Source organism: Pagrus pagrus (assembly GCF_965226575.1).
Source record: "Pagrus pagrus genome assembly, chromosome: 3".
NCBI classification, from domain to species: Eukaryota; Metazoa; Chordata; class Actinopteri; order Spariformes; family Sparidae; genus Pagrus; species Pagrus pagrus.
In genome coordinates, this window is record NC_140187.1 from 4,276,688 (window position 1) to 4,303,100 (window position 26,413).

General features: G+C 43.2%; 1 protein-coding gene across 8 annotated transcripts in view; it reads right to left on the reverse strand.

The window, feature by feature from the left end:
* LOC311254208 (glutamate receptor-interacting protein 2-like) overlaps positions 1-26,413 on the reverse strand; it is a 280,081-nt gene that overhangs the window by 10,364 nt on the left and 243,304 nt on the right. For 6 of the 8 annotated variants that reach the window (XM_084347844.1, XM_084347842.1, XM_084347841.1 and 3 more), the window contains exons 7-22: positions 23,003-23,148; positions 22,477-22,624; positions 21,640-21,809; positions 16,524-16,673; positions 16,260-16,412; positions 15,962-16,148; positions 11,906-12,051; positions 9,384-9,464; positions 7,037-7,100; positions 6,740-6,885; positions 5,666-5,810; positions 3,496-3,635; positions 3,142-3,351; positions 2,828-3,014; positions 1,201-1,315; positions 140-353 (exon numbers count right to left, since the gene is read on the reverse strand). In XM_084347844.1, the coding sequence (XP_084203970.1) occupies positions 140-353; positions 1,201-1,315; positions 2,828-3,014; positions 3,142-3,351; positions 3,496-3,635; positions 5,666-5,810; positions 6,740-6,885; positions 7,037-7,100; positions 9,384-9,464; positions 11,906-12,051; positions 15,962-16,148; positions 16,260-16,412; positions 16,524-16,673; positions 21,640-21,809; positions 22,477-22,624; positions 23,003-23,148 (2,402 nt within the window). The remainder of the gene's footprint in view (positions 1-139; positions 354-1,200; positions 1,316-2,827; positions 3,015-3,141; positions 3,352-3,495; positions 3,636-5,665; positions 5,811-6,739; positions 6,886-7,036; positions 7,101-9,383; positions 9,465-11,905; positions 12,052-15,961; positions 16,149-16,259; positions 16,413-16,523; positions 16,674-21,639; positions 21,810-22,476; positions 22,625-23,002; positions 23,149-26,413) is intronic. The other 2 variants (XM_084347848.1, XM_084347843.1) reach the window with 1 other exon arrangement.

Sequence of the window (26,413 nt, forward strand, 5' to 3'; positions counted from 1 at the left end):
TTTTGAAATGAGAATAAAACATTCATCTTCATTTTCTCTTGATTAGAAAGATATTGCATTTGACTTTGGAGTTGTCAGTCCTTTATCGTGATCTTGGAGAAACGACCTTGGCATTTTTTACATTTTGGCACTGAATTACCTTGATGGAGTTGGGCCTCTTCATGCAGGTGGGCCTCCTCGTGCAGATGGGCACCCTGGTGGAGGTGCGCAGCCTGATGGATCAGGTTTCCCTGGTGCAGGAGAGAATTTCTCCGCAACGGGCTCATCCTGTTGTGGCTCAGCATGGGCTCAGCATGAGGCTTGTTGACACCATCTACACCCAGACTGATGGCTGTTCCTGTCATGATGGATGCCTGCACAAACCAACACACACACACACACACACACACACACACACACACACACACACACACACACACACACACACACACACACACTCCTAAACTTCAGCTAAGGCTAACATTACTGTGTTAAACTTAGGTTTATGTGTCTTTACTGTATATATCTGGCTGAATAATGCTACTTTCAACTCTTCACAGTTATTAGGTGGCTGAATATGGTGCGTGGTGTAGCGTTTACAGTTATTAGGTTGTCTACTGAGCCCTCACATGTAGCTGTTATAGATTTGCTGTAGGCTTTGAAGTGGTGCCATGCCACTGGTCTGACAGCCCATTACTCCAAAACTAATGGTCAGAAAAATGTCTCATTGGACCAGAAGTCCATTCGTCTGTGAAACAAACGGCCATTGATCTGAAAATACACTCTTTGGCCTTAAAAGGCTGTATTTCTTGCCTTACACTAAACGGCATACCCTAACCCTAAACCCCAGGGAGAGAGTGTATTTTCAGAACAATAGCAATCGGAACAGACTGCTTTTGTTTTCAGGATGATGGGCTGTCGGACCAAAGGGCTCGTGCTCAAATGGGACATTTTTCAAACTGAATACTGGGCTGTCTGAACAAACGGTATTTCCCCAAAGTAATGTGCTATTACAAAGTATAAGAAGGAATATAAACAGTCATTGTGGGGAGCTTGATATGTCCTGATCACAAACAACAGATCCGTCTTAAGCTGTGTGGGTGTTATCAACAGATTAAATCCATCGTTAAGTTATGAATCAAACCCAATGGCAGTTTGATACTAATGTTAACTTACAGTTATGTCGAAGAATGCTAATTACAGGTTTTCACGCTAACTGACCTCGATCTCTCTGAGTAGTTCTGATTGGCCGCAGGTCTCCAGATCCTCGAGAGCCTGACACCAGAAACTGTCATCCGGATCCAACAGGATACCGTCTGGTTGTTGGCCAATAAATCTGTCACACACAAACACGAATGAAATCAAATTAAGATGCTTTGGAAACACATTATCTCACGAAAGAAGAAAATCATATATTAAGCCACCAAACAAGATAAAGAGTCAACATTTGAACAGTTTTTTTTGGCTGAATCTTTGTAAATCTATATAAATGTTAACTGTGCTTTTTCTTTAACATTGTCTGCACCTTAAAACAATAACCCGACCAATCAGGAGTCAGTAAAATGAGTTGAGTCTGCACATCAATGCGGAAATCCCCCCCGTGCTCTTTCTAAAAGCATTAGCGATGGCGTCACACCAACAACAAAGCCCATGTGAAGTCACAGCAGTGTCAGTACAGGGCAAGGCTATTGGTTGTGGTTAAATCCAACACGAGTAATCTTTCACCACTGAATGTCCTTGACTGACAAGATTAATTCACTTTCACTGCGCAGCTGATTTTTTTCTCACCACCCTTTACTCTCTCGCTCTCCACCCCCATTAGTGTTACATAACCCCAGTGAAAGTTGCTATCCTCACAAGGCTTAACCTCCTGACTCATCGCTAAACACACAGACACAAACACACACAGTCTCACTGGGTTCATGACTCAAATCTTCACACTAAAATTTCCACTTCACCACAAGCTCTTAGTGTTGATACTGTTACAAAAACAGCAAACCGAATGCAACCGACTAATACTTGTTTCTATAATACTCACACCAGAGTTATAAATCAGTCATTAAGAGTAATAGAAAATTAATTTACTACAATGTGGATACGTTATCATGTACACTAGTTATTTTTCTTCCTAATTTATTATAAAGAAGTGAATGTTTTTGTTTTTGGACCATTGGTCGGACAATAAAAGCAATTGAAGACATCACTTCGGGCACTGTGACGTTAAGCTTTTGAGTTTTACGGTATATTACATTATACACATTAAATTATAAAAGAGTTCATAAGAGACAAGATCGACATATTATTTGAATATGTAAATTATTACTACGATACAGTAATTTCCGTCATTTTAGGACTTTGCTCCATCCTTTTAGGTGGATTTTTGTTGAACAGGTCAAATAAAAAAAAAAACAACCAATGAACTAACATTAATAAAAACTTTTATCTGTCTTATTATTTATTTGTCTTATTTTCAGCTAGTGGCGTTTAAAGTGGTGACATCGCTTACAGGTCAACAGTGTGGACATTTTTCAGTTTTAAGCAGTGTGGCAGACAGTGATAGGCTTACGTTCAATATGAATGTGACCACCCTTAAAATAAACGGGTGGTAATGCTATTAAGTTTACCCAGAATTGTGCTTTGTGAATAAAAAGAATTACTGAATCATTGCAGTCACTCCAATTTTCAGTTGAACTCAAAGTAGGTCCTTCATGGATAAATCAGCTGTTTTGTATGTTGTAGCCATTTAACTACAAACATCCCAATCTTTAGATCTCAGCTAACTATTGTGATTACCAAGTTAAAATGGTCAGCAAATATATTATAAAGACAAAACTAGGTTCAGTCCTACCCTGGTGGCTTGTCCCAGTCATCCTCACTGAAGCCTCCGTCGCTGAACGGGTAGTTCTTCCTGCGTCCGGGAGGAGGGGTGTTGCTGCGCTGCTGCTGCTGCTGCTGCTGCTGCTGCTGCTGCTGCTTGGCACTACGCCATTCATGGGGGTGGAGGGCGATACCAGCTGCCTGGTGGCTGTACGTACCTGCAGGAGGAGTGACATGCTCAAATCTCTAAAAGACTCATCAAATGTCACAGTTCCTTTAAACGTGTTCTGCAATGTGTGGCCTCGCTGGCCTTTCACCAGCTACATGTGTTAATCCAAAGCTTACCCTGGCTGCCATAGCCGGCGTCCATCCCTGAGCCATCCCACGACTCCATGGCAGAGTCGACGCTGGGTATGGTTGTGGAGTAAAGCTCCGACAGCTTATTTGTCTGTTGGCTGTCCGTCAGATCGTCCTCCTCAGTGTCGCTGATCTCATTCTCTGTCGTGTCCTCTGCCTCTGCTGCCTTCCGCTCCTCTAAGTCTTGAAGAGAAAAGGCTGGATTGGGTTTGTCCGATGAAGTGATCATCAAATGACAAAAAGAAAACCGTGAGACAAATAAGCCAAGGTTGATTTGATATTGCAAGCAATCACCAGAGGCAATAACAACATGATGCATCCTTGAGTTCAGTTCATACTTACTGTCCAGCTGTTTCTTAATCTTGAGGGTGACCGTCTCTCCAGCCATCTGCAGCAGGTGGATGGCTTCACTCAGGGGTTTTCCTTTTAAACTGACGCTGTTGATAGCCAGGATCCGATCACCTACGTGAATAGCACCCGTCCTGGACGCACATGAAAACACACATTCACACACGTGCACACAAAGTGATGTACAATTCAGCTTTCCCCCCTGATGTCCTCCGGCTGCTCTGCCTCAACTCTAATAAGTGATTTAAAGAGTTTCCTGATGGACAGAAATCGTTAACTTGTTGCTATAGTAACCTGTAACTGCTGCTAACTGTAGCCGCTTGTTAGCTCTGCACGTTTTCAGTCATGCGTTTATAGGATAAGAGTAAATTTCGGACTAGATGTTAAAAAATGCTAAAAAAAATAAGGCTTTTAGCCTTGTTTATAGCCATGTGTTAGCAGCACATTGTCTCCGGTTCAGGTTACGTTAGCTTGATGGCAAGAAATGTCTTGATATGCACGTTTATTTTAAGACATAGCTTTTCTTAGAAGTAACATTGTTAAGACGCAGCAGAGTTTTGCTTTTAGTTAGCACGTAGGCCTACATTATATCTGACGATGTTACAGAAACCGGGCGTTTGTATTTACAATAGTGGTTTTGCTCAGAAGCTGTGGCGGCGCCAAATTCAACAAAATACAATTGTTTCCATAATGTTGCTTTAAGATAAGACAAAACATATTTCTAAAAAAAGTTTATATCAACTCTGAATGGATACACTGACACCATATGATAACCTTTATCATATTTCCTCTAAAACACATTTGCAAGTGCAAGTTACCCGTACACAAATCTGCTTTGTACAGAGTATTGATACAGACTACGTGCTGAAACATTAAGCTTCAGTGCCGCAGTGATTCTGTTTACAGATCAGATTTGGGTCCAGAACTTCATTTAAAGTCTGTTTAAACAAAATTCATGTCAACAACCTCATGACTGGTTTGGGGTCACAACAAGGTGACTGTGGACTGAATAACACCGCCCCCCTTTCATCCCACTATCACCGGCCACTGTATTAAACTTGCCGTAAAAAGTAAAACTTTATCTTGCAGCCTACCTTGAACGAGACAATATTTATTTTGGGCGGATATCTCACAGGCAGGCACGTTGTCCCACGTACGTGTTGACTTAAGTGTGTTTATGAGATAGAAAGCTTTATGGGGTTTTACATCTATGATTTTGTGAAACAACAGCACTCAAAAAGCTCAAAGAAAAAACGGTTCAGTGTGAACATTTTCCACAATCTACACCGACGCAGCGATATCATCTTCATTCCTGCACTTTCTTCCATGTCCAAGCTGAGCCAGGGTTATTTTTAGAGTGCTTTTTAGCCAACAGGTCTGAGGCAAAGTGCTTATCGACAACAGTTTAGGACAGGAAGCAGAACAATTACATCACAAAGTCTAAGAAGCGGGGTCACAGAGTGTATGCTAGTGTGGCAGGCTGAGCAGCGAGCCGTCTCCCTCGCTGTGTTTTGGTGGAATAACACGTGAGTTGACATGTTATCGTGAAGTAACTGCTCTGCGTTGGACTGAGCTGAATTCACCGGTGGACGATGATGACTTTGAAACCATGACGTCATCTTCTGTCCAGTCTAGTCGCTGTGGACACTAGCTGCTCTCCATCGCATCATGTTTCTCATTATCTCATCTGTCATCACTCCATGTCACATGGCACCTGCTGCACACTCAGCTGCTGGTAGGGAATCCCTCAGTTTATTGCCCGAGGCATCCTCTGTTATCTCTCCTAATACGGTGTTTACCCCACTGATAGGAAAGGACTAAATAAGGAAGCATAACTTGGTCCATTCAGAGGCACTGAGTTTATCCCTAAATCACATTTAGTGCATTTTCTTTCTCATAAATCATTTTCAGATCGGCTGTGTTTAATTTAATTCTTCCTGTTGCCAGTGAAAACATCTAAACCGTTTATAGTCAATTGATTTTTGGACTCAATTTGTGTGCAAAATATTAAAATATGTGAAATATGTGAGAGCCATCCAAAACTCTCCAGCTGCACTGCACTCTCTCATTGTTTCCAGGACTCAAACCGACAACCTCGATTCCTAAGAAACGATGACCCGTGTGCATCTGAGTATGTGCCGGTTGCGTGCGAGCGAGCGCGTACCTCTCGGCCAGGCCTCTCTTGGTGAGGCCGGATATAGTGATGGGGTCAAAAGGCTCCTCGGTGCCTGAGATGGTGATACCCAGAGGGCCTCCGTACCGCTTCAGCTCCACTGTGTAGATGATGCTGCCTGACGTCTCCTGCTCATCTGATACACACACACAGACACACACAGACACGCACGTGTTGTTCTAATGTTTCTAATCCAAGGAGTAGATGATACCGCCTGATGTGTGCTGCTCATCTGACATGCACACACACACACACCGTCTCTGAAACACCTCAGTTCTGTAGGTGATACTGCATTACGTTACCTGTTTATTTGAAATGCCAACACACACACACACACACACACACAAAAACACAAACACATTCGATTCCAGAAGTAGGTCAAAACTCTTGTCAAGACAACACTGGTGAGGAAGACACAGTTTCCATGGTAACCAAGGAGAAGACTGCCTTGTCATCATGTAGCATGAATGCATTTTGTGTGTATGTGTGTGTGTCTGCCTGTGTGCATGTGAATATACCCTCTGAGTCATAATCTAGCATGATTATACAATCATTTTCTGTGTTGGTGTGTGTGTGTGTGTGTGTGTGTGTGTGTGTGTGTGTGTGTGATTACACCACATTAAAAACCCAGTGGAACAGGGCGACATGTCTCAGCAACAACTTGGATGCATCCATTTGTTTAATTAACACGTCGAATCACACAAATCCAAGATGGTGGCTGTGAGTAACATGTCATAAAGTGACTGTGCACGAGGGGCCTTTGCTGGATTAAGACTCAGGAAATCAGGCTACACGTGTTAGACCTCTACATCAGCAGGAACCTTTTCCCTGCACATTTTCTCCCCAAAATGTTTCTTTGTTATTTATGTTGTTATGTATAGCTGTTATTGTTTCATCCTGGATTTACACTTGTATAGCTTTAAACTGTGGACAACAGCACCACCCAGTGGTCGGTCACTGCTACTGCATCTCCTTCAACTGACACCTGCAGAAAATTAGCTTATTACGTTTACTGAACCAACATCCACAGATTCATCTGTATCGTATGCACGTGCACACGCATACCTGAGTTGTCCTCGTCCTTGCGTATCTTTAGTTTGACCAGTTCCTCACACTGCTGCAGGATCTGCTCCGCGTCGTCTCTGGAGCAGTTCTCCAGTCTGATGTTGTCGATGGCCAGCAGCTTATCACCAGGCTCCAACGTTCCTGTTCTGCACGAGAGAAGGAAAAGAAAGAGACGGAGACACAAAATTGGGATGGAGACGTTGCTCAATATGAGGAGGAACTTGTAATTATACATAATCAGGCGTGAGAAAACATGAGTTGGAACTGCAGGAGTAAATAATAGAAAATACTTTTTACCTGTGGGCCATGCTGCCCTTCTTGATGTCAGAGATGATGAGGGGCTCTCCTTGCTTCTTACTGGCTGTAGAGGGAGATGACATCACACTTAGCAGCCGCAACATCCAACAAAGTACGTATATTCAACATTACTGTCAAATACAAGAGTTACTATTACTACTACTAACAATATTAATAACAATAATGATGATAAACACTTTAAAAACATGAAAAACTGAAGCTTTTATTATTACGACAATGGAGGGTAGGAAGTTGAATCCATAATAAATTGTTTTTTAAATGAAAAACTTCAAGAAATTACACACAACATGAGCTGAATATTCTTGAACAGACACTTCGACTGAGGCTGACAATGTTCTGACAGCAACGGCAAAGAAATTAAATTGTTCATTTAATCTTTCTTCCAGGTTATCGGGAGCAAAAATGTCCAAGTGTGCTGGTGAATTTGTGTCAAATCAGCTAATGTTGTTGATCCTTCTCTTAACCTTCAGCTGTGAACACTTCACTTCACAGTCAGAAGATGGCGCCATTGCACCATCCTCAGCCTCAGAGACGGCCACAGTGCAGCCTGACACCACAGAGTCAAACTGAAAACTCTCAGATGTCGGACACCAACTCAGTCTGAGGAGTCTGTTGAACAATTGTCCATTTGTAATACTTACCAAAGTATTTATACGTCTTTACTCCAAATATTTAAATATGTTCCAGGCTCAACAGTCCACCTGCCACTGAGCTCATGCTGCTTACAATAACACAGTGTGATACTACAGGCACACTGCAGCATACACACAGTCCAGACTAACAGTAATTAAACATTGAGTGCAGGTCGGTCTGACTGAAGTGTGTGTTAATCACTCTCTGGACAGGAACAGCAGCTTTACAGTGAAGCAGGTGATTAATAACTTCATCACTCAACACAATGACTCCTTTACTAGAAGAACAGTTACAGAATGGAGCCAGTATCTTTTAAAATCCACCGGTTTTACGTGACTTTTGATATTTGCACCATGGTTGCAAACACTACAGGGCCAAAACTATGTGGACACCGAACATGACAGCCACATGTGATTATCAGTGATGTCACTGTCCATAATCTGCTGCTGTAACAGCCGACTCTTTTCTGGGAAGATGCTCCACAACATTTTGCGACCTGGCTGCAGGGATTCGCTGCCATTTAGCTAAAAGGGATTTAAACGAAAAATGGCGCTGTCAGTGGGTGATATGGCCTGACTGGTGATGAGGTTGAGGTCACGGCTCTGTGCAGGCTTTTCGGATCCATCCTCAGCCCAGTCGGCAGAATAAAATGTTGGCATTTTATTATTCTGCAAAACACCGATACCTTCTATGTACCTTTCTATGTGTCACGTGTACAATCTCAACATTTTATGTGTCAGATAACATTCAAATTACATGTATATGAGCAGACTTCCATATCGGTAGGAGAGGATGGTGGTGGTCTTGGTGTTTTAACATTTGTAGGTGTGAAACCACTGGGTATTTTTGACAAGATGCCAGGACAGGGAAACAGAACCAGGCATTTTTGGCCCAAACATGACCTTTTCCTAAACCTAACCAGGTGGCTGTTGTGCCTAAACCTAACCAGACCACTAGCACAGAAACATAAAGCTGTAACATAAAGAAATGTGAAGTTTCAACAGATCCGTGTTGTGCAGAAACAGACATTACCATTATTCATACTGGCACCATTCCCGGGAAATCTACTGTAATTATTTATGGACTGGGCTTTCACTAGAGTTGGCACAAAATTGGAAGAGCAGTACTGTGTGGGATTATCATTGTGTGCTTTACTATTGAAATTTTGCTTTAATTGCAATGATCCAACTGGGGTTGCAGTGATATACTGTTGGTGTGCGGTGGTATTAAAGTTGACGGATATCGCACCGTGTACATCTGCTTATCTACACTACTGAATTCTACCACATTAGTATTAGTTAAATATGTTTTCACACCTTGGAAGTTAATTGTAACTGATAATAATAAAGAAGTTTTACCATGATGCTGTGAAGTTGTGATATTATCTGGGATAGTAGCCGCACCGTATAAATCTCAATCTGTTGCATCCCTGGAGCGAACTATGAAAAACAGACTGGGACTAAAATTTACAGATGTACATGGCTGCTGTCCACATACTTTTGGCCTTAGATTTTAAACAATATAAACAATGTTTATGTTTCCTGGAGGCTGCAGTGACCCTGAGAACTGCATGTGTCTGCTTGTGTGTGTGTGTGTGTGTGTGTGTGTGTGGTCTCCTGACATTTACACATGCTGCCAGCAGCCGTGTAAAAACAAAAAGTAGATCATACGGACGACGTTTGAGTGTTCGTACCACTGATGGTGAGCCCCAGCTCCACTCCTCTTTTCTTCGGCAGTTTGACGTGGAAAGTACCGCTGCTAGGCACCACTGACTCTGTGTAACACACACACACACACACACTCAGTGTTAAACACATGCAGAAAAGCCATTTATATATATATATATATATATATATATAAAAAAAAAAGCAACAAATAATTCTTTTCATCCCGCTTAACATTTGTAATTACAAGACATTTAGCTCTTGCTCTCTTATCTCCTCTGAATTGCTCTCCTCCGGGGGGCAAACAGCGACTTCACATCCTCGCTGTTCGCCTGCATGAGTCATAACAATAATTCCACCAGTAACACAACTCTACATCCAGGCGTAAACATGGCGGGGCGCGAGTCGAGAGCAGAGCAAGCACTTAAGACTTTTTGAACAAGCCGTTTTTTGGATCAGCTCATCACTTCACCACGAAGCTTTTATCTGCTCACCGACTCCGCGGAACATTTCATTTCTTTCCTCCAGAGCTGAGCAGAAAGACTCGAGATAATCTGACCGACGATGGCAAAAAATTGGAAATGCAATGGAAAGATTTGCAACAATGGCCGTCCATCAGTCAGATTTCAATGTGTATCAAAGCGATTCAATTTAATGAACAGTTTCCTTCCTGACTGCTACAAAAAGAGGCTGATAAGTTATTAAGATGTTACTCCCGGGACGACGGCTGCGTCGACGTCTGGGGTTAATGACAGGGCAAGATAATCATTTCTCTCTGTTTGTAGTGTAAATGCTAATTTCATTTATTTTCTTGCTATAATAACTCATTAAATGATGCAACATTGTGAAAGACAATTAAAAACAGAACGTACTACACTGCTGAAATCAAGTGAAATCAAATCCTAGTGTCTCACAGAGTGGTCATAAGGCAAATAGTTTGATTTTAATAGTTTGTTCAAAACTAAACTATTGAATATGGATCAAATCAATACAGATGTATTGATTTTTATAGAAGTTCATTGTTGTTGACTCTGTCCTTAACTATGTCTTTAACAGGCCCTCACTGTGTCTTACTGAATGGATAAAGCCGCTGTACTACGAGAGACGTTCCCATGGCTGAACTTTTTCTAATCTCTCGGTGAAAAAATAGCTAAATTTAAAAGCTGGATGCAAACCTATAGTCAGAAACTGTTGGAGGAGCCTCCTCTGAGTCAAGATTTCTCACTTTTAAAGCTTTCCTGTGTGGTTTCGACCTCTAGTTGTGCTTTGGAGCCTTTTTTCAATGTTTATCTTGTGCAAGCACAGTCTGATGCAACAGACCGTCCTGCCACACGACTGACACACTATTCCACTGATCTACAGGTGGTGGTAACACATCTAGATATGCTGCAATGACTGGAAACGGGTAAACACTGATATAAACTATGCATGATTCAAAATAGTTAAAAATTCAGTGCTGCAAATGTTTTATGAGGCGGTACGTTCAACACGTTTGCTGGAGCTCAAGGACACACAGTGAAAACTAGTGAATATCACTGATGTTAAACTTGACTTGACTGTTTACAAGAAACCTCTATAAGGGACCTTTTTTGAACTGAACAACAAGTTGTGCCAAGTTTTCTCTCAGATCATTAAAAATGTATGAAGCAAAAAATACTGAAAAACAGCAGACACCTCCCTCTGACTGTTCCCGCCTGTTAAAGCTGCAACATGTTCGAGTTTTAGTCCAAAAACATTGAAAAAAATAACCAGAATTGCCAACAGATTGTTAAAATAGCATTTTTTTTAGCATTATAGCAAACACCATGACGTCTACGTATTGTGTTGCAGCGCTAGCTACTGAAGTTAGCATGCTAACCAGCTAGCCCTGTCCTGACCAGTCAAAAGCCCCTGTTCAAGCGGCACTTGACCAACTGAGCTAAATAGCTAACAGCAGCTATAGTTAGCAGTGACTCTGTTGACATGCTGCCCCCTTTTCTGTTCGAAATATTAGACAGCTGCCGAGTTCTTTATATATAATACTGCCATATTTAAATAATAAACACTTCCTGACAAATACAATAACATCTGATCTATTTCACCTTTTAAAAAATCTTGGACGGAGCAAAATCTGTGCGAGTTTCAAAAGCCTGTATCAGAATGCAGCAGCATGTGACCTGTTTTCAACACAGAAATCAGGATGAAGGCCGGCAACACACAGCTCTGAACTCGTGGGGTGTCAGCGTGGTTGTTACATGTTCATGGGGTTAAAAGCATGCAGATGGGAGCGTGCCCTGCAGTGAAGAGCCGTAATTATCCTGCCCGCAGTGAGTCTGAAGCTCTTAGCGGCACAGTTTGACCGGTTCATCCTGTCCGTGCAAATGTGTCCATTTGTTAATACTGGAACAAAACTGGCGATTGTACAGAGTGTCACAGTCACATTTTATTCTCAAAAACCTTAACGGGTGTCTGACACCTGTTGATATTCAGACTTTTACACCAGAGAGCAGTACGGCAGCTGATTACTGCAGAAACATGAGAACGTGGCAAACTTTGCATTAACGTCACAAACCTGCCACATCGAACTCGATCTCCAGCGTGACCTTATTGGTCAGCGCCGCGTCTCGGAGCAGCTGATTGGCCTCCTCTAGTGTCCCGTCTTCCGTGGGGATCCCGTTGATTGACAGCAGGCGGTCTCCGACCTGCAGCAGGCCACACCTACAACAGAGGTTACCACGGTGATGTCAGAGAGATTGGAAACACTGGATATTTACTTTACATTACTCTTCGGACAACCGCTTATGACAATGTTGCCATCTCGTTTTTTTTTTGTGGAGCTAGAAGTGACCACATTTGGAGCTGGGGAGAAAATCCTGATCGGATCTGATTGGGAACCTGAGGACATGCAGTGGCAGTGACTTGTCAATCACAAGGTAGCCAGGTAACCTGCTTTCTCACCTATTTTACTCTAAATGGGACCAACATTTAAAAAAATGAACATCGTGCTGTGTTGAAGAAGATTTGAAACTAGTGACCGAGACCAAAAAAATCATTTGGAAACTGTTTACTGAGGTAATAAATCAAGTGAGAAGTTGGATCTTTCTTTTCATAAGCTTACATACAAGTGGACTACAGTGCAGTCGCCCCCTGCTGGCCATGAGAAAGAATGCAGGTTCATGGTTGATTCTGAGGTTGATTCCTGCAATGAAACTTGGGAGTTTTGGTTTCTTCTCTAAGTGAGCTATGATCAGTTTTGAGGTTAAGATTTGGTTTTATCAAAGCTAAAATCTTCTTCGTCGGGGTTTATGAAGTCATTGATGGAGGCGTTCAATGAGGAAGTCCTGAGATTCTCCACTTATTTCAGTCTGAATGATCCGCAGTGGTTCCACAAAGCAGACGAGCAAACATCCAGACACTTTTTTCCTCGAGTGTGCACCAGTGTTGCCCACTGTCACTTCACATCGCCTGAAATAAGACGTGATCATGTAGCTATTCTCTGTGCCTATTTAGATGTGATCACCCTCCGGGGTTTAAACGCTCCCGAAGGGGAAAAGAAAAATTCAAGCATGTAGGTGTACTAATCATCAGCCTCCTGCCAGGGATGTGTTTTATTTTCCCTTTTAATTCATTTTTACAAAGACGGATGACACCAGAAGGAGCCTCAGACTCCCCACTGTGCCACATCATTTTTTAGCTACTGTAGCTTTCAATGCTGCTGTTTGGATATTAAAGATTTGTGTTTTCAAACATATTCACCATCTGGAAGACCCCAAACCTGCTCCTCACTGCATTAAATCAGTGCTGGAAGGAGATTTAAGCACATTAGCGCCAACTGTTAAGTAATGAATCATGTAAATACCTTGGCAACAAAAAGGGTATATAAAGTCTTTTCTCCCCGCCTTTTTCAGTTTTGGAAGTGAAGCCCCTCAAATGTTACTTGGAAAGTGCATTTCAAGTCACTGATTTTCTTTTTACAGGTGGGCAGTGAGCCGAGGCACGCTACGTTTGACTTTTCTTGAGCATGTAACAAAGCTCACATCTGTAAAACTGCAACCACCTGCCAACATCCGTCAAAATCAAACTGATGAATCATACAATTAACTGATCGTCTAAAATGCGGGGCAGCCTCGAGGGCACTTCGTCATGTTTTATCTACCAGACAGGCGTCCGAGAGGTGACTTTGATTCCAACACTGGGGCACCAGGGGAGCAATTGCCTCCCCGTGCCCCGAGTCCTCGGCACAACGCTGACAACTTTTAGAGTAAGAAAAAGCCAAGTCATCTTGAAAGCAGCAATGCTAATTACCAGCTTTTAAAATGAGCCACTGACTATTAATCCAACAGCGGAGCAATAATACAGCAGAGTTTTTGCTTACAGCATCTATAAAACAAAACGCTCCAGGACAAATAACGTCCCAGACAACAACAGAACACAACATGAAATTCAGTTTGCTAAATGTTATGAATGTAACAAAAATAGTCTCATGAATTATAGTACTTGGTTTACCCAGAACATTTCTAGATCCTTTTTGTTTCCTGGTGACCAACATCTCTATGCTCCCGTTCCAACTGTGGCGCCTGGTAATGCAATTTTTAATGTCTGTTACTGTTAATTAAATTTACTTTTCACTTGCCATCGACATGTGCCGTTACTCCTCATGTAACGAGTGAAGGTGTTCAACAGTAGCGCGGCGCTACTTCGAGCATCAGGTACCCAGAATATCACAGTTTCTGCCTCGTCGCTGCGCTCGGAGTTCTCTCATCGTCATCTTTGTCCGAGCTTTTAGCTTTTTTCTAGCAGAAAGATTACTGCACAGTGGAACATACCATAATTTATGCTCCACCTCAGTCTGCACTGTTAAACACTGTGTGATTTTAACTGCAGTAACTTGTCTTTTGAACAGGTAAAGGGTCAAAGGTCAACATTAGAACATTAGTTATTCCCTTCTGCACCAAAGAGACTCCTGACACGAGACGATGAAGTGATTTGTCTCACTTTAACTTGGCCTCACCTTCATGCAGTCACTTATATGTCACACACACACACACGCAGTTTATATTTCCTCCAGAGGGTTAAATGACCTGCCGACACCATCACCTCTGTCTCACTGTCACCTCTGTTGTTTATGACTTTACAGTTAATATCTGTGTTTATTTCTTTCTTCTGTTTCATTCGGTCTTTTTTTCCCCATTCTTTCTTTTGTTGAGTATTTAAAATGCTCTTCACTCCTCCCTTCTTTCCCCTGAGTTTACACAACCTCTTGCTTTAGCTGTACATTGCTACGAGAAACTGTAAACTCGTTGAAGCATCATCTATAGCCAGTTCTTAATTGTTAACCTGTTCCTGTGGATTCAGCAAAAAGAAAAATATCTCTTGCAGTGCTGACACTAAAAGGAAAATGTGTGTTTGGTATTACGATGGGCTTTAAGATGTCCCACAGAGACTTTCTGGTGTTTTCTTTGTGAACATAACAACTACAGGCATGATGTGAAGCTGCTCACTGCCAGCATGGTTATATTGCACTGTGACATTTTCATTCTGAGGCTAATGAGCTGAATGAAATTAGCAGCAATAGCTGCATAATGAGGTGTTCAGGTTCTGAATATTTTACAGAGATTCATCTAATTAAAGTTACGCTCACTTTTCTTTTTAAAACACGTATTTGTAGGTGACAATATTTATAACAACAGTCACAGAAACCTTCCAGCAGCACTGACGCGGGAGGGAAGAGGACGTCCGCGCCCGACAAGACTTTTGGTGTTAAAGGCTGTAAGTTGTGGTTAAGTGTAATCCAGAGTGGTGTGAAAGCATTTATTTGGATTCAGCCTGTCAAGCTGGAAAAAGGAAGCTACTTATCGATTCTTCCAGCGTGGGCGAGGGGGGAAGCTAAGCTAATTAGTGTTGTTAGCGTGGGCGCTAATGGAGAAGGGAGTGTGGCCTCAGGGTGCAGAATCACACCCAGCACTTAGAGAAGCTGTTAATACAACAGGAACATCAGACACACACACACACACATACACACACACACACACACACCCACACACACAGACACAGACACACACACACACACACATGCACAGAAAATGCATATACTAATGAGAATTCATACAGTGACTTAAATGAAGTTGTGAACACATACGCATGAATTAAAGTAACACTAAAGACACACGCCCACAGGGGAGTGTGACCACACACACACACACACACACACACACACACACACACACACTTGCATGTCGAGACTTGAAAACCCCACATATATATATTAAATGCTTAAAAATGTTCATACACCCACAAGTCACACAGAGCAGAGCTGTTAATACACAACACCGGTCTCACTCACACACACACACACTCCCACACACACACACACTCACACACACACACACACACACACACACACACACACACACACTCCCACACACAAAAAAAATAGCCTGATTAAATAAGATGCCTACTTTGAATTTAAATTGCCTATTAGTTTATTAAAACAACAACAAAAAAAATTAAAAGCAAAACAAAAACTAATTACTTCCTGGGTCAATATTTTAACTTTTCAACTCTTAACTTCCACAGTTGTTTACTTGTCATATTTCAGTTTTTTCTTGCTGAACGTGCGTGTGCTCACCTCTCTGCAGAGCTGTCCGGCTCTATGAATCTGATAAGCGGGGGTGCGGACAGCGTTTCGGTGGCGAATATTCCTCCCTGCAGCTGGACGCCGAAGCCGTTGAGCGGGTCGCCGGTTAAGATGACCTCGCTGGTCTCTACATGAACTACCTGACCACCCGGACCCACGGAGCTGGACGCTAGAGACACTGAACACACACAGACACACAGAAGAGACAGATTTTTTGATTATTCATTTCTCTTTGGGAATAATTTGATAACTGTACAGACAGACAGACAGACAGATGTATGAATCTCACAGGAGCTTTTGTGCTCTTTCTTCCTCTGTCGTCGTTTGAGCAGCGAGTTACGTGGACTCATGGGAACTGTAGGCCGGGGCAAGGTGCTGGAGCTCTGGCTGCTGGGGCCTGATGTGGTCGTAGAACCGGGAGAGAAGCTGGCTGATACCAGAGCTGCACAGAGGAGAGTGAACAGAAAGATGCTGAAGAGGATATGAACTGAGAAATGAATAAAGAAGTAAGTGTGACGGAGGAGTCCGTCTCGTCAGCGTCTGACGTTCTTACACTTGCAGTAGTCGTTGATGGTGTTATTGTTTGAGGCCGTCCACGACTTGTTGAGGGTGGCGCTTGTGTTGAGGAGGGTGGAGTTGGCAGGGTGACAGTAGTTCACACAGGGGTCCCAGGAGTGGGGGTGGTCCGACTTCTGAACCTTCACTGAAACACACACAGATGATTTTTTTATTTGCATTTATTTTTATCCATGAACAGCACAAAGTCGACCAGTATCAGTAACGCGGCGAGAGATCTAACAAACACCTGCCAGCATTTTCCACAAATACCGATTCTGACTCATTAACATATCACTGAATTATCTCGTCGTGTTGTCAATTAAAGAGAGCAACAACACAGTGACTGCAGAATATAAGCCTGACAAAACACAAACAAAGAACTGCCGGCGCCATCTGTTCATCACGTCACTTCTTCCCTCAGATGTCAGGAGGAGCACCTCTTCTGGGGGGAAACACCCACTGAGAGCATCAGCATCACAATCAAGGCTGCAGACTGACAACCTACACAGCTTCATGTGTAATTCCTCCACGCACACACACACACACACACACACACACACACACACACACACACACACACACACACACACACACACACACACACACACACACACACACACACACACACACACACACACACACACACACACACACACACACACACACACACACACACACACACACTTATCTCAGCTCTGAAGTTGATCCTAAGCTGCCCTGCTGCCGCCACATCCATCCAGCAGAGCTTTTGTTTCCCTCGACATGTGAGTCATCTTATCTAAGAAGCGCTCTGTTGGCGGGAGGTCTGAGGAGCAGTAAGTGTCGGGCGGCCTCGGGGTGAGATCGGAGAAATGTGGTAACATTTTTTTTTTTCTCCTCTAATCCTCCCCGAGTAAAAATAAAGTCATTAGGTCCAGCGAGACGCACCGGGAGAGACGGATCTGCTGACAGGAAGTGGCTCGCACACAGGCAGGACGCACACAACAAAGACACACCTCACACAGATAAGAGACGATACACACACTCACACTTATGTCCAGACTCACCAACAGTAATCTGTGCTGCAGTGGACGCACACACATACACACACACAACTACACAACCTTTAATCAAGTGTCTAGTGTCTATTAATAAAGCAGCGGCAGGCTGGCCGCAAGGTCTCCAATAAGGCCATCAGTGTCCTAATGAGCTGTGTTCTCTTGCACACACACACACATGCACACACACACATGCACACACACGCAGACACACAAAGGCAGTCACACAATCTTGATTACAAGCAGGAAAGAATAAATTTTGCTTCCAAGAGACAAATGAAGGAGATAAAAGATGAGATGGCGACCTTTCCAGAGTGTGTTTGTGTGTGTTTCTAAGTGTGTGTGTGTGTGTGTGTGCGTTTGTGTGTGTGGTCAGCTCACATGTGCTGCTTCTTGGACTTTCTTGTTCTTTGTCGCTTAGATTAGATGGAAGGAAACAAAAGGGCAGCAGAGAAAAGACAGAGGCGAGAGGAACAAAAGAGAGAAGATAGGAAACGAGCAGAAAGACGAGGACGAGATGAGAGAACGGGGGGAGGAGAGCTGACAGTCCCCGACTGATGAGCTCTGTACCGCTGCAACACTGTGATTTAAAAGCCTCCACCTCCAACAGAGAGCTCAAACGCAGTGCCTCCCCTCAGAGTTATTGGCGATAGCGAGGTGGGAGAGAAAATGAAAAGAAGTTACGTCCCTCACGTCTCATTTATTAATTTCTTATTAAACCTGCCCAGCTAAACGACCCCGAGACACTCGGTTACAGCGCTGGAATCTGTTTCTTTTCTCCCGGCTGCTGTTGGTGGGTTTTATTTCAGTTGTGCTGTTGTCATTTGTGTTTTCTTAGCTTAGCTTAGCTTAGCTTCCTCAGTATAACTAGCCAGCTGACTTCGTTCACAGCTTTTGAAGCAGAACATTATAAGTTATGGACGTCTGGTGAGGAGACAAAGGGACGTATGTCAGATAGTCGCTGTGCAGGGATGTGAGAGCTGACGGGGGACAGTTTTCTCTGCTGGGTGAGACAGTCGGAGAAAACAGTTGGTTTACATGTTTGAAATATAAATATATCTGTCCATCAATCAAACAGAGACTACAGTGGTGAACTCAAGAGCAACTCCTGCCATCAGACAAATCTGAGAGGACACACCACCTCAAATTAGGAGACACATAACCCTAAACCTATGGGAGAGGAGAGGAGAGGAGACAAGACAGAGGAGAAGTAGAGGAGAAGGAGGAGTGAAGAGGAAGAGGAGAAGGAGAGGAGAGGAGAGGAGAGGAGAGGAGAGGAGAGGAGAGGAGAGGAAAGGAGGAGGAGGAGGAGGAGAAAGCGAGGCGAGGAAAGGAAAGGAAAGTAGAGGAGAAGGAGGAGGAGGAGAAGGCGAGGAGAAAGGAAACAGGAAAGGAAAGGAAAGGAAAGGAAAGGAGAGGAGAGGAGAGGAGAGGAGAGGAGAGGAGAGGAGGATGAGAAGAAAGGAGAGGAGGGAGGAAGAGGAGAAGGAGATGCGAGGCGAGGAGAGGAGAAGGAGGAGGGGAAGGAGAGGAGAGGAGGATGAGAAGAAAGGAGGCGTCAGGCTGCAGGCAGCGTCTGACAGCATCTTTGCGAGGTGTAATGACTTTAATTAAATACCATCCCGCCGTTACACTCGCTGTCACTCAGCTCTCATTCGTCTGTCTCGTATCTTTTCAACTCTCCTGCTTCCTGCTGTTTTCTCTATTTTTAGTCGAGCATTTGTCTTTATTTTGTGTCTATCAGCCTTTTTCTGCTAATCCCGCCTCTCTCCACCTCTCACGAGTCTCTAATCAGGTCAGAGGAAAATGAAACTTTAAGAAAGAAGACACACAAACAGATGTGTGTGTGAAGCTCATTCATGTCTGGCTGACTACAGGACAATACTGGCAGCATGATCACAGGTGCTACATGTGTGTGAACCTGCACACAGGCGTGTGTTTCCTGTGCGTACACTTGTCACACTTGCAGCCCGTCAGCTGTGCAGCATTAACCTGAGATGATGAAGCAGCCGTCGGAATCAGCGTCTCCTGCTGTAAATCCACTGGCACTAATTCTCCCGCAGATGGAAAGCCGTCACTTGGCTAACGGGTGAAGAAACACTCACGCTAATTAAGCACAAAGTTGCTGCAGCGTGCAAAATATTCTTCAATCTCAATTCCACGAAGACAGCTGGGATAAGTGTTTGTTTTCTCTCTGTGGTTTGCATGGGGCGACTTACTCTGGGCTGATCCTGACAGAATCTGTGTTCTGGTTTTGGACACTGCCCTGATTCTGGGTCTGTTGATCCAAAATGACTGGAAGGTGTCATGAAATGAGGCTCAGGAGTTTAAATACATACTGTACATTACTGTAAACGTGCACCTACCCTGTCTTGGCCATTTGTTTCTTTACTAGTGAATGTGCATGTGTTCTTGTGTTTTCTCTATTTGCGTGTGTTCTTAAAGGACAAGTTCACCCAAAAAAATGACCATTTCTGGAGCTTCCTTAACAACTGAAGAAGTTTTAAAACTTAAATTAACATTAAACGGCTCCAGAGAGCTCGTCCTGTGTAATCGAAGTCTACTGAAGCCCATAAAGTCCCGAATTGATTTCGAGAGACGTTATTTACACCAATTTTTAAGTCGAAATTGTCACTGTAGCCACTAAGCTAAAAGCTAAGCTAACAGCCAGTCTGATGTGGGTGCCTGAACCTGACCCACACCTCAAGGGTGTAAATAACGTTTTTTGCGTGGAGCCATCTTTTTTTTTTTGTCCCCATCATTCAGCAACGCCGTTTCACTGTGAGGCTCCAGAAAATGTTTTACGAGCTACGAAACTTCACCCCACTTTCCATCAGTATGGAGGCGAGGAGATAATGACTTCCTTTTCATTTTTGGGTGAACTTATCCTTGAACCTTCAGCGCCTCCAGCTCTCAGGGCCGCTGAGGTTCAGGGAAACAGCTGATCGACAGTCGTCTCCTCCACTACAGACATCGAAGGGTTAGACTTCACTGAGCGAAATACAAGAGATGTCAACCCTCGCATTTTATGAAGAATTAAGGATTTCGGTGGCTACACACCCCACGGTTAACACACAAACTGGACATGTTTGAGACACACACACACACGCACTCTGAGCCTGTATGATGGTGGAGGCCTGCTGTGAAAACCTGACTGACAGCCAACAGATTTAATCTCATCAAGAGATTATTATACTCATTAACTTCAAGACCAGGCAGTCACTCACACACACACACACACACACACACACACACACACACACACACACACACACACACACACAGATGCAGATATAGAAATAAAAAACGCTGATGCATATACTTGGACAAAGGAAACTTCTCTCTCCGTCACACACAGACACACCTGACTCCTGGATCACTTCAGTAGCAGACAGGTGTAAAATGCGTTTCCTGCAGAGCCGTTTCATCTCATATCTGACACAACATAATCAAACGGCGCTAACAGCTGCCGTGGAGGACGACACGAGGTGTGCGCGAACAACAACAACATGAACACGGCCACAGAACTTTAAACACACACCATCTGCTTGACAAGATGTCGTTAAAAAAAGCGGGATGAGTCACGCATTTGTGAATGATTAGAGGATAATTACTGTACTTTGTTCTTAATTATGTCATCATGACACATTTGTTGTTTGATCTAGTTGAATGTGTTCGTGTCAGTTCTGCGTGACACTGTTCTGCCGACCTCCACATAATAAAATAAAGGTCATTTTAAACAAGGCGACACAGACGCTGCTCTGTTCGTGTAGCTCTGCACACATGCTTCTAACTATTTGATTGAAAATAAAGTTTCTTGAATCTTGAATCTTGATTTTACACATTAAAGTGTGTTTACAGGTCGTGCACAACTTTACATGTGAAAAAAATGGTGGTATAAAACTTTTTGTGGCTCCGGAGGAAGCTGCAAGAAATCTCAAGAGATGTCACTCTCTGGCTAAGTTGCATTCTGGGTAATGAAAGTTTGAAAAAGGAAGAAGAATGTGCAGAATAAAACAGGTGGTATCTCTGGTTCTGTTGGTAAACTTTAACACACACGCTGATGCACCTCACCTGTGTCGTGCTGCTTCCCAGTTAGCCTTGTTTGATGGGAGGGGAGGATTTCTAATTTCACCAGCTCCGTCGTGCTCGCTAATAGCTGCGTCGCCTCCAGGACCGTGCAGTGCTCCGTCGACGTCCCGTCTATTGACAGCAGGTGATCTCCGCCGTGCAACGCCCCACATCTGGTAAAAAAACAGGGAGAAGGAAGGAAGTCTCACCAGAAGAAAGTACAAGAGAAAGAATTACAGTACAAATTACTTTGCAGAAAAACATTGTGTTCTTTTTCTGTCAGGAAAAACCACACGCAGTCTACACAAGTCAGCCTGATTAGCTCGGATCAGCGTGCGGCACAGCTGGCCGACCCGGTGCCTCTGCACTTCATACAGTAGTTCAACTTTTGTGGGACCGTGTGGGAATGAATAGTGACAGGACCTGGACCTCCACAGTCAACCTGTTCAGTCGGCTGAGGTTATTCTAGTGCTCGTTCCAGCGCTGACTCAAAGTTCAAGTGCTTCATGTATATTTTAGAGCCAGACTGAAGCTCGGGGCGAAATCCTGTCTTCTACTGTCTGTGTTAGTTATAGGGCAGGATACAGCCTACGTGTCAGTGTGGGTGTGTTTCTGTGTCTGGTGTGCTAGTGTGTGTGTGTGTGTGCATGCATATGTTAGAGGGAGAGGGAATACTGTATAACCCACCAGTATTTTCTTTTATATATTCAGAGTTCTGCATGTTTTTTAGCTCTTAGTATTGTCTTAGTCCATCCGCTGCTGCTTTGAACTCAGACTACATGATGCATGTCTGCAGACATTTATTGTATATGGTGTGTGTGAGAGTGTGTGTGTGCGTACCTGTCCACCACGCTGCCAGGTTTAACTCGGTCGATGACGATGACCTGCTTGTTCCGATGATTTGCTGACGTCAGATTGATGCCCAGCGTCGCTCCCGGCGACTTGGCGATTTCCACTAATAGCGGACCGGAGGCGTTCGTTACCGTGTCTGATGGAGCAAAAAAAAAAAAAAAACCTTTTTCATTTGAGAGCAGCAGAGTACCTTTAAAATGTCTGTATCACCAATATTAAGTAGCGGATGAGATTAAGGCAAAAATGTCCTTAAAAAGCAACAACGGCCAGATGTGACGAGGAGGGGATTCTTTGCAAAGCATTCTGGGTGAGTTAAATTGAGAAGATTTACACAGAAAAGATTTACACTCAGCCGGAGGCGGCAGGAAATGCCAAGGCATCAACAAAAAACAGCCAATTTTTAATTTAAGTGGCATTTTAGTCTAGAAACTTCAGCCCCAAGCTTTAATTTGTGCCTGAGTCTGGTGTGTGTGGGTGTGTGTGTGGGTGTGTGTGTGTGTGTGTGGTCTCTCACCCATAATAGTGACATCATACTCTATCTGGAACAGGGCTTCCTGACCGCACTGAGCCAACACGCTGAGGGCGTCATTGTGGTTGGTGTTGTGCAGCGGGACGCCGTCCACGCTGAGGAGACGATCGCCAGGACGCAGCGTTCCCTCTCTGAACACACGTGCACAAAGACAAATACCACATGTTAAAATACAGTGAGCAGGGTGGAGACGAGAACACATCAGACCTAAAAAACTGAGACTCAGAGGTGAAGGATTCTGTATTTCCATCTACCTCCTGCTTCATTTCGTTTGCCTTCATCTTTTAAAAGAGCAGTTCACCAAAAATATTTTTTTTTTGGAGATTCAGTCGCAGTAAGAAAACATAAAACGTCTCTATACAGCTGGCCAAGTCTCTGAGAGCCCAGAGAGCCCAAATTCATTTTAAAAGACAATAATCACAACCTATTTTAAGACAAAATCTTCACTGTAGCTGCTAAATTGGGGGTTGCCAGAGGCCTGCATTACCACAAATTACCCCGGATCAGCTGCATGGAGCCATTTTATGTTTTGGAGTTTTTTTTTACATTTTACTCCCCAACTACTTCAGCTGATTATGAGAATGATGCAACACTGTTTTGCTGTGAAGCTCCAGAAATGTTTTATGGACCTGACTTCCCATCAGCATGGAGGTGAGCAGATGTAATGACTGATAACTGTTCCTTTAAAAGTCTAACTTCAGTCACATTCACTTCTTTAAGCACTCCTTCCTACCTTCGTTTATTCATTCAGGTTCGAATATGTTTCATTTGTATGGAAACACGATGTAGCTTCAATGTGTGGAGATAAATGTCAGTAAAAATCACCAGACTTGACTTTTTTAACCATTTCTTCCTGCTGCAGCTTCTCTGTCGCGTCCTCTTGCATCTTATTTCTCTCCCTTCTTCCCTTTTCCTCTCACTGAGAAATATTCTCTTTCTTCTCCCGACTCTTTCTTAAATCATGACTCATTTCCTGGCTGTCCTACTTGCGCCTTTTCCCTCTCCTACCTCCACTACTCTCCTTCTTTCTTTCTCCTCTCATCTGTCTGAGTCTAACAGTATCATTTCTCAAGTTCAATTGGAGGACACACACAGATAACAGTGGCAACAGCGCTAAGATGACAGATGATACCGCCGTGCTTCACCGGATTAAAAAATATCAAGATTAAACATCATGTCATGTGATCTGCTTTAATTTAAAATGATGGTAATTTTCCAAACAGTCCCCGGTTGACAAAAAGGCACTTTCACGGACTGGATGTGCAATAATTCTGGAGGCACTTAATGGCACATTTTAGGCAATTATTTGTCTCAACAAAAAAAATGGGATTAGCAGCATTTTTAATTTTTCATGCAAAGGGGGGGACTGCATTAAGAGGCTGATAGATGCTTTATGCACGATGCCAGAGTGTGAGTAATACAGAGCTGTCATCGCACCAGCCAGAAGTTGTAAAGTACGATGCTGATAGCCCTGAAGCTTTTTCACAACATGATGCAAGCTAAGCTGAGACCAAAAGGCTTTTATTATTAAGGCTGGAATTAGGTTATGTGGGAGAAAACATCTTTGGGATGACGTCTCACAAGAAATGTGTGGAGTTTGTTTTTTTTACACCAATAAAAAGCTGCGGGCTGGAGTGAAAGCCTGGTCATATTGAGAATCTGTTCTCGTCTACATCTGACCAAGAAGATACAAAAAGTACACCCACCACAGCTGTTACTTTCAGAGTGAGAGGTAGATTCAGGGCGGATTTTCCCTTTAACGACTTAAGATGTTAGTTGAAACAAGGTCTTGAGGACCTCGCTGACATTTAACCTACTTTAAAGCGCCTGCCGGCTCTCAGCGCGTCTCTTTTTGTCCAAATGACGCTGCAGTAAGAAGCGGTTTGTGATCCTGCATGAAGCGGCGCTGCTCTCTAGCACTTTTCCAGAGTTCAGAGTAATTCCCACTGGGTTAATGCTAAAAATGTTGGCACTCCTGGGACTGTATGGGGCTGTGGATTAAGTTTTCTGCAATTGGCATATAAATGGGAAATAAAAGCAGCATGAATATCTCATTCGCTTCCCCCCGGACTGACCCACATTTTGGAAGATGATTTTCTTTACAATGGTGGTAGATGAGCTTCGGGGTGAAATAACTCAATAGTACAATAGAATTTAATCTTGGTCTTGTCCTGGTCTGTGCACCTGTGTGGGGGATGAATACAACCACGGAGAATGTGAATCCAATTGTTTTGGTTGATCTTCTATCAATTCTTGACGAGCACATCACACACAGCCGAGCCTGACAGATGTGTCGAAGATCTCCGACCAGCTTTCATTCACTTACTCAGTAGAAAAATAACCGCTTGGTTTCAACGCAGTTATTCTTGCACGCGTCCTAATTTTACTGCTGCATGCGGTTCTTTCACTACGAGAATAAAAATAGCATCTCCCGGCTCTAAAGTCGAGCGGCGACTGATTGAAGCTGCCGAGTGATCACAGAGGAGGGTTACACTTTATTTTCCTTTTAATCTTTTCTTGTCTTGGCTGAGTGTAGAAACAGCTGAGTAGAACATGCGGTTAAAAAACAAAAAAACAAAAAAATGGGACAGAAAAGCTGTGAGATTTGTGTTTTTGGCAAAACAGATGGGTGACAAATTAAAGGAAACAAAGAAAACATCTTGAGAGGTGTGAGTCTATCACAGCTCCTCGTCGTAGATTATCTCCGGCTGTTCGTCCAAAAAAAGATACTCCAGTTTTTTTTGTTTGACGGCGGAGGAGAGCTGTCTCACATGTCACTCCAGAATCCCATTCAGCGAGCACTGATGTCTGCATTCCTCTCTTTTATTCACTTCCTTCCTTGAATTGTCACTCGCCTGAATGCATTTTATGTTATTGCTGTAACGACTTCTCATGGTGGTTTTGTAAAAACGAAAAAAAAAAAAAAAGATAAAAATAAATCGTCTCCTGTTTGGCGCAGGCAGCAGCTGTGGACTTCTTTAGATGCATTTTCCAAAAACACTTCACAAATAAACTGCATCGTACACGTTAAATCAGAGTTAGACGCGTCTGAGATTGAAGAAACAGGGAAAAAAAAGCTTCTCTATTGAAGCGTCAATGTTTGCAATCATTTTGTCAGTTTTGCAAAAAAAGCAATGACTTTCCTCCCATGCAATTGCCTCAACTTTTAAAAGATTTGCATCGAATTGTTTCAAGTTTTCTGCACAGATTCTGTTTGTTTAATGCAAAAACACCACCTGCTCGTGTCTACATGAGCCACAGTCGGTTGTAGACGTAATAAAAACCATGTGCATTACTTTTGGTGCAGAACATGAACTAGTGCTACACAATAAACACATATTAACCAACAATCCCTTGAAGAACTACACTTTTTACACTCTTTTAGTGCATCCAGTT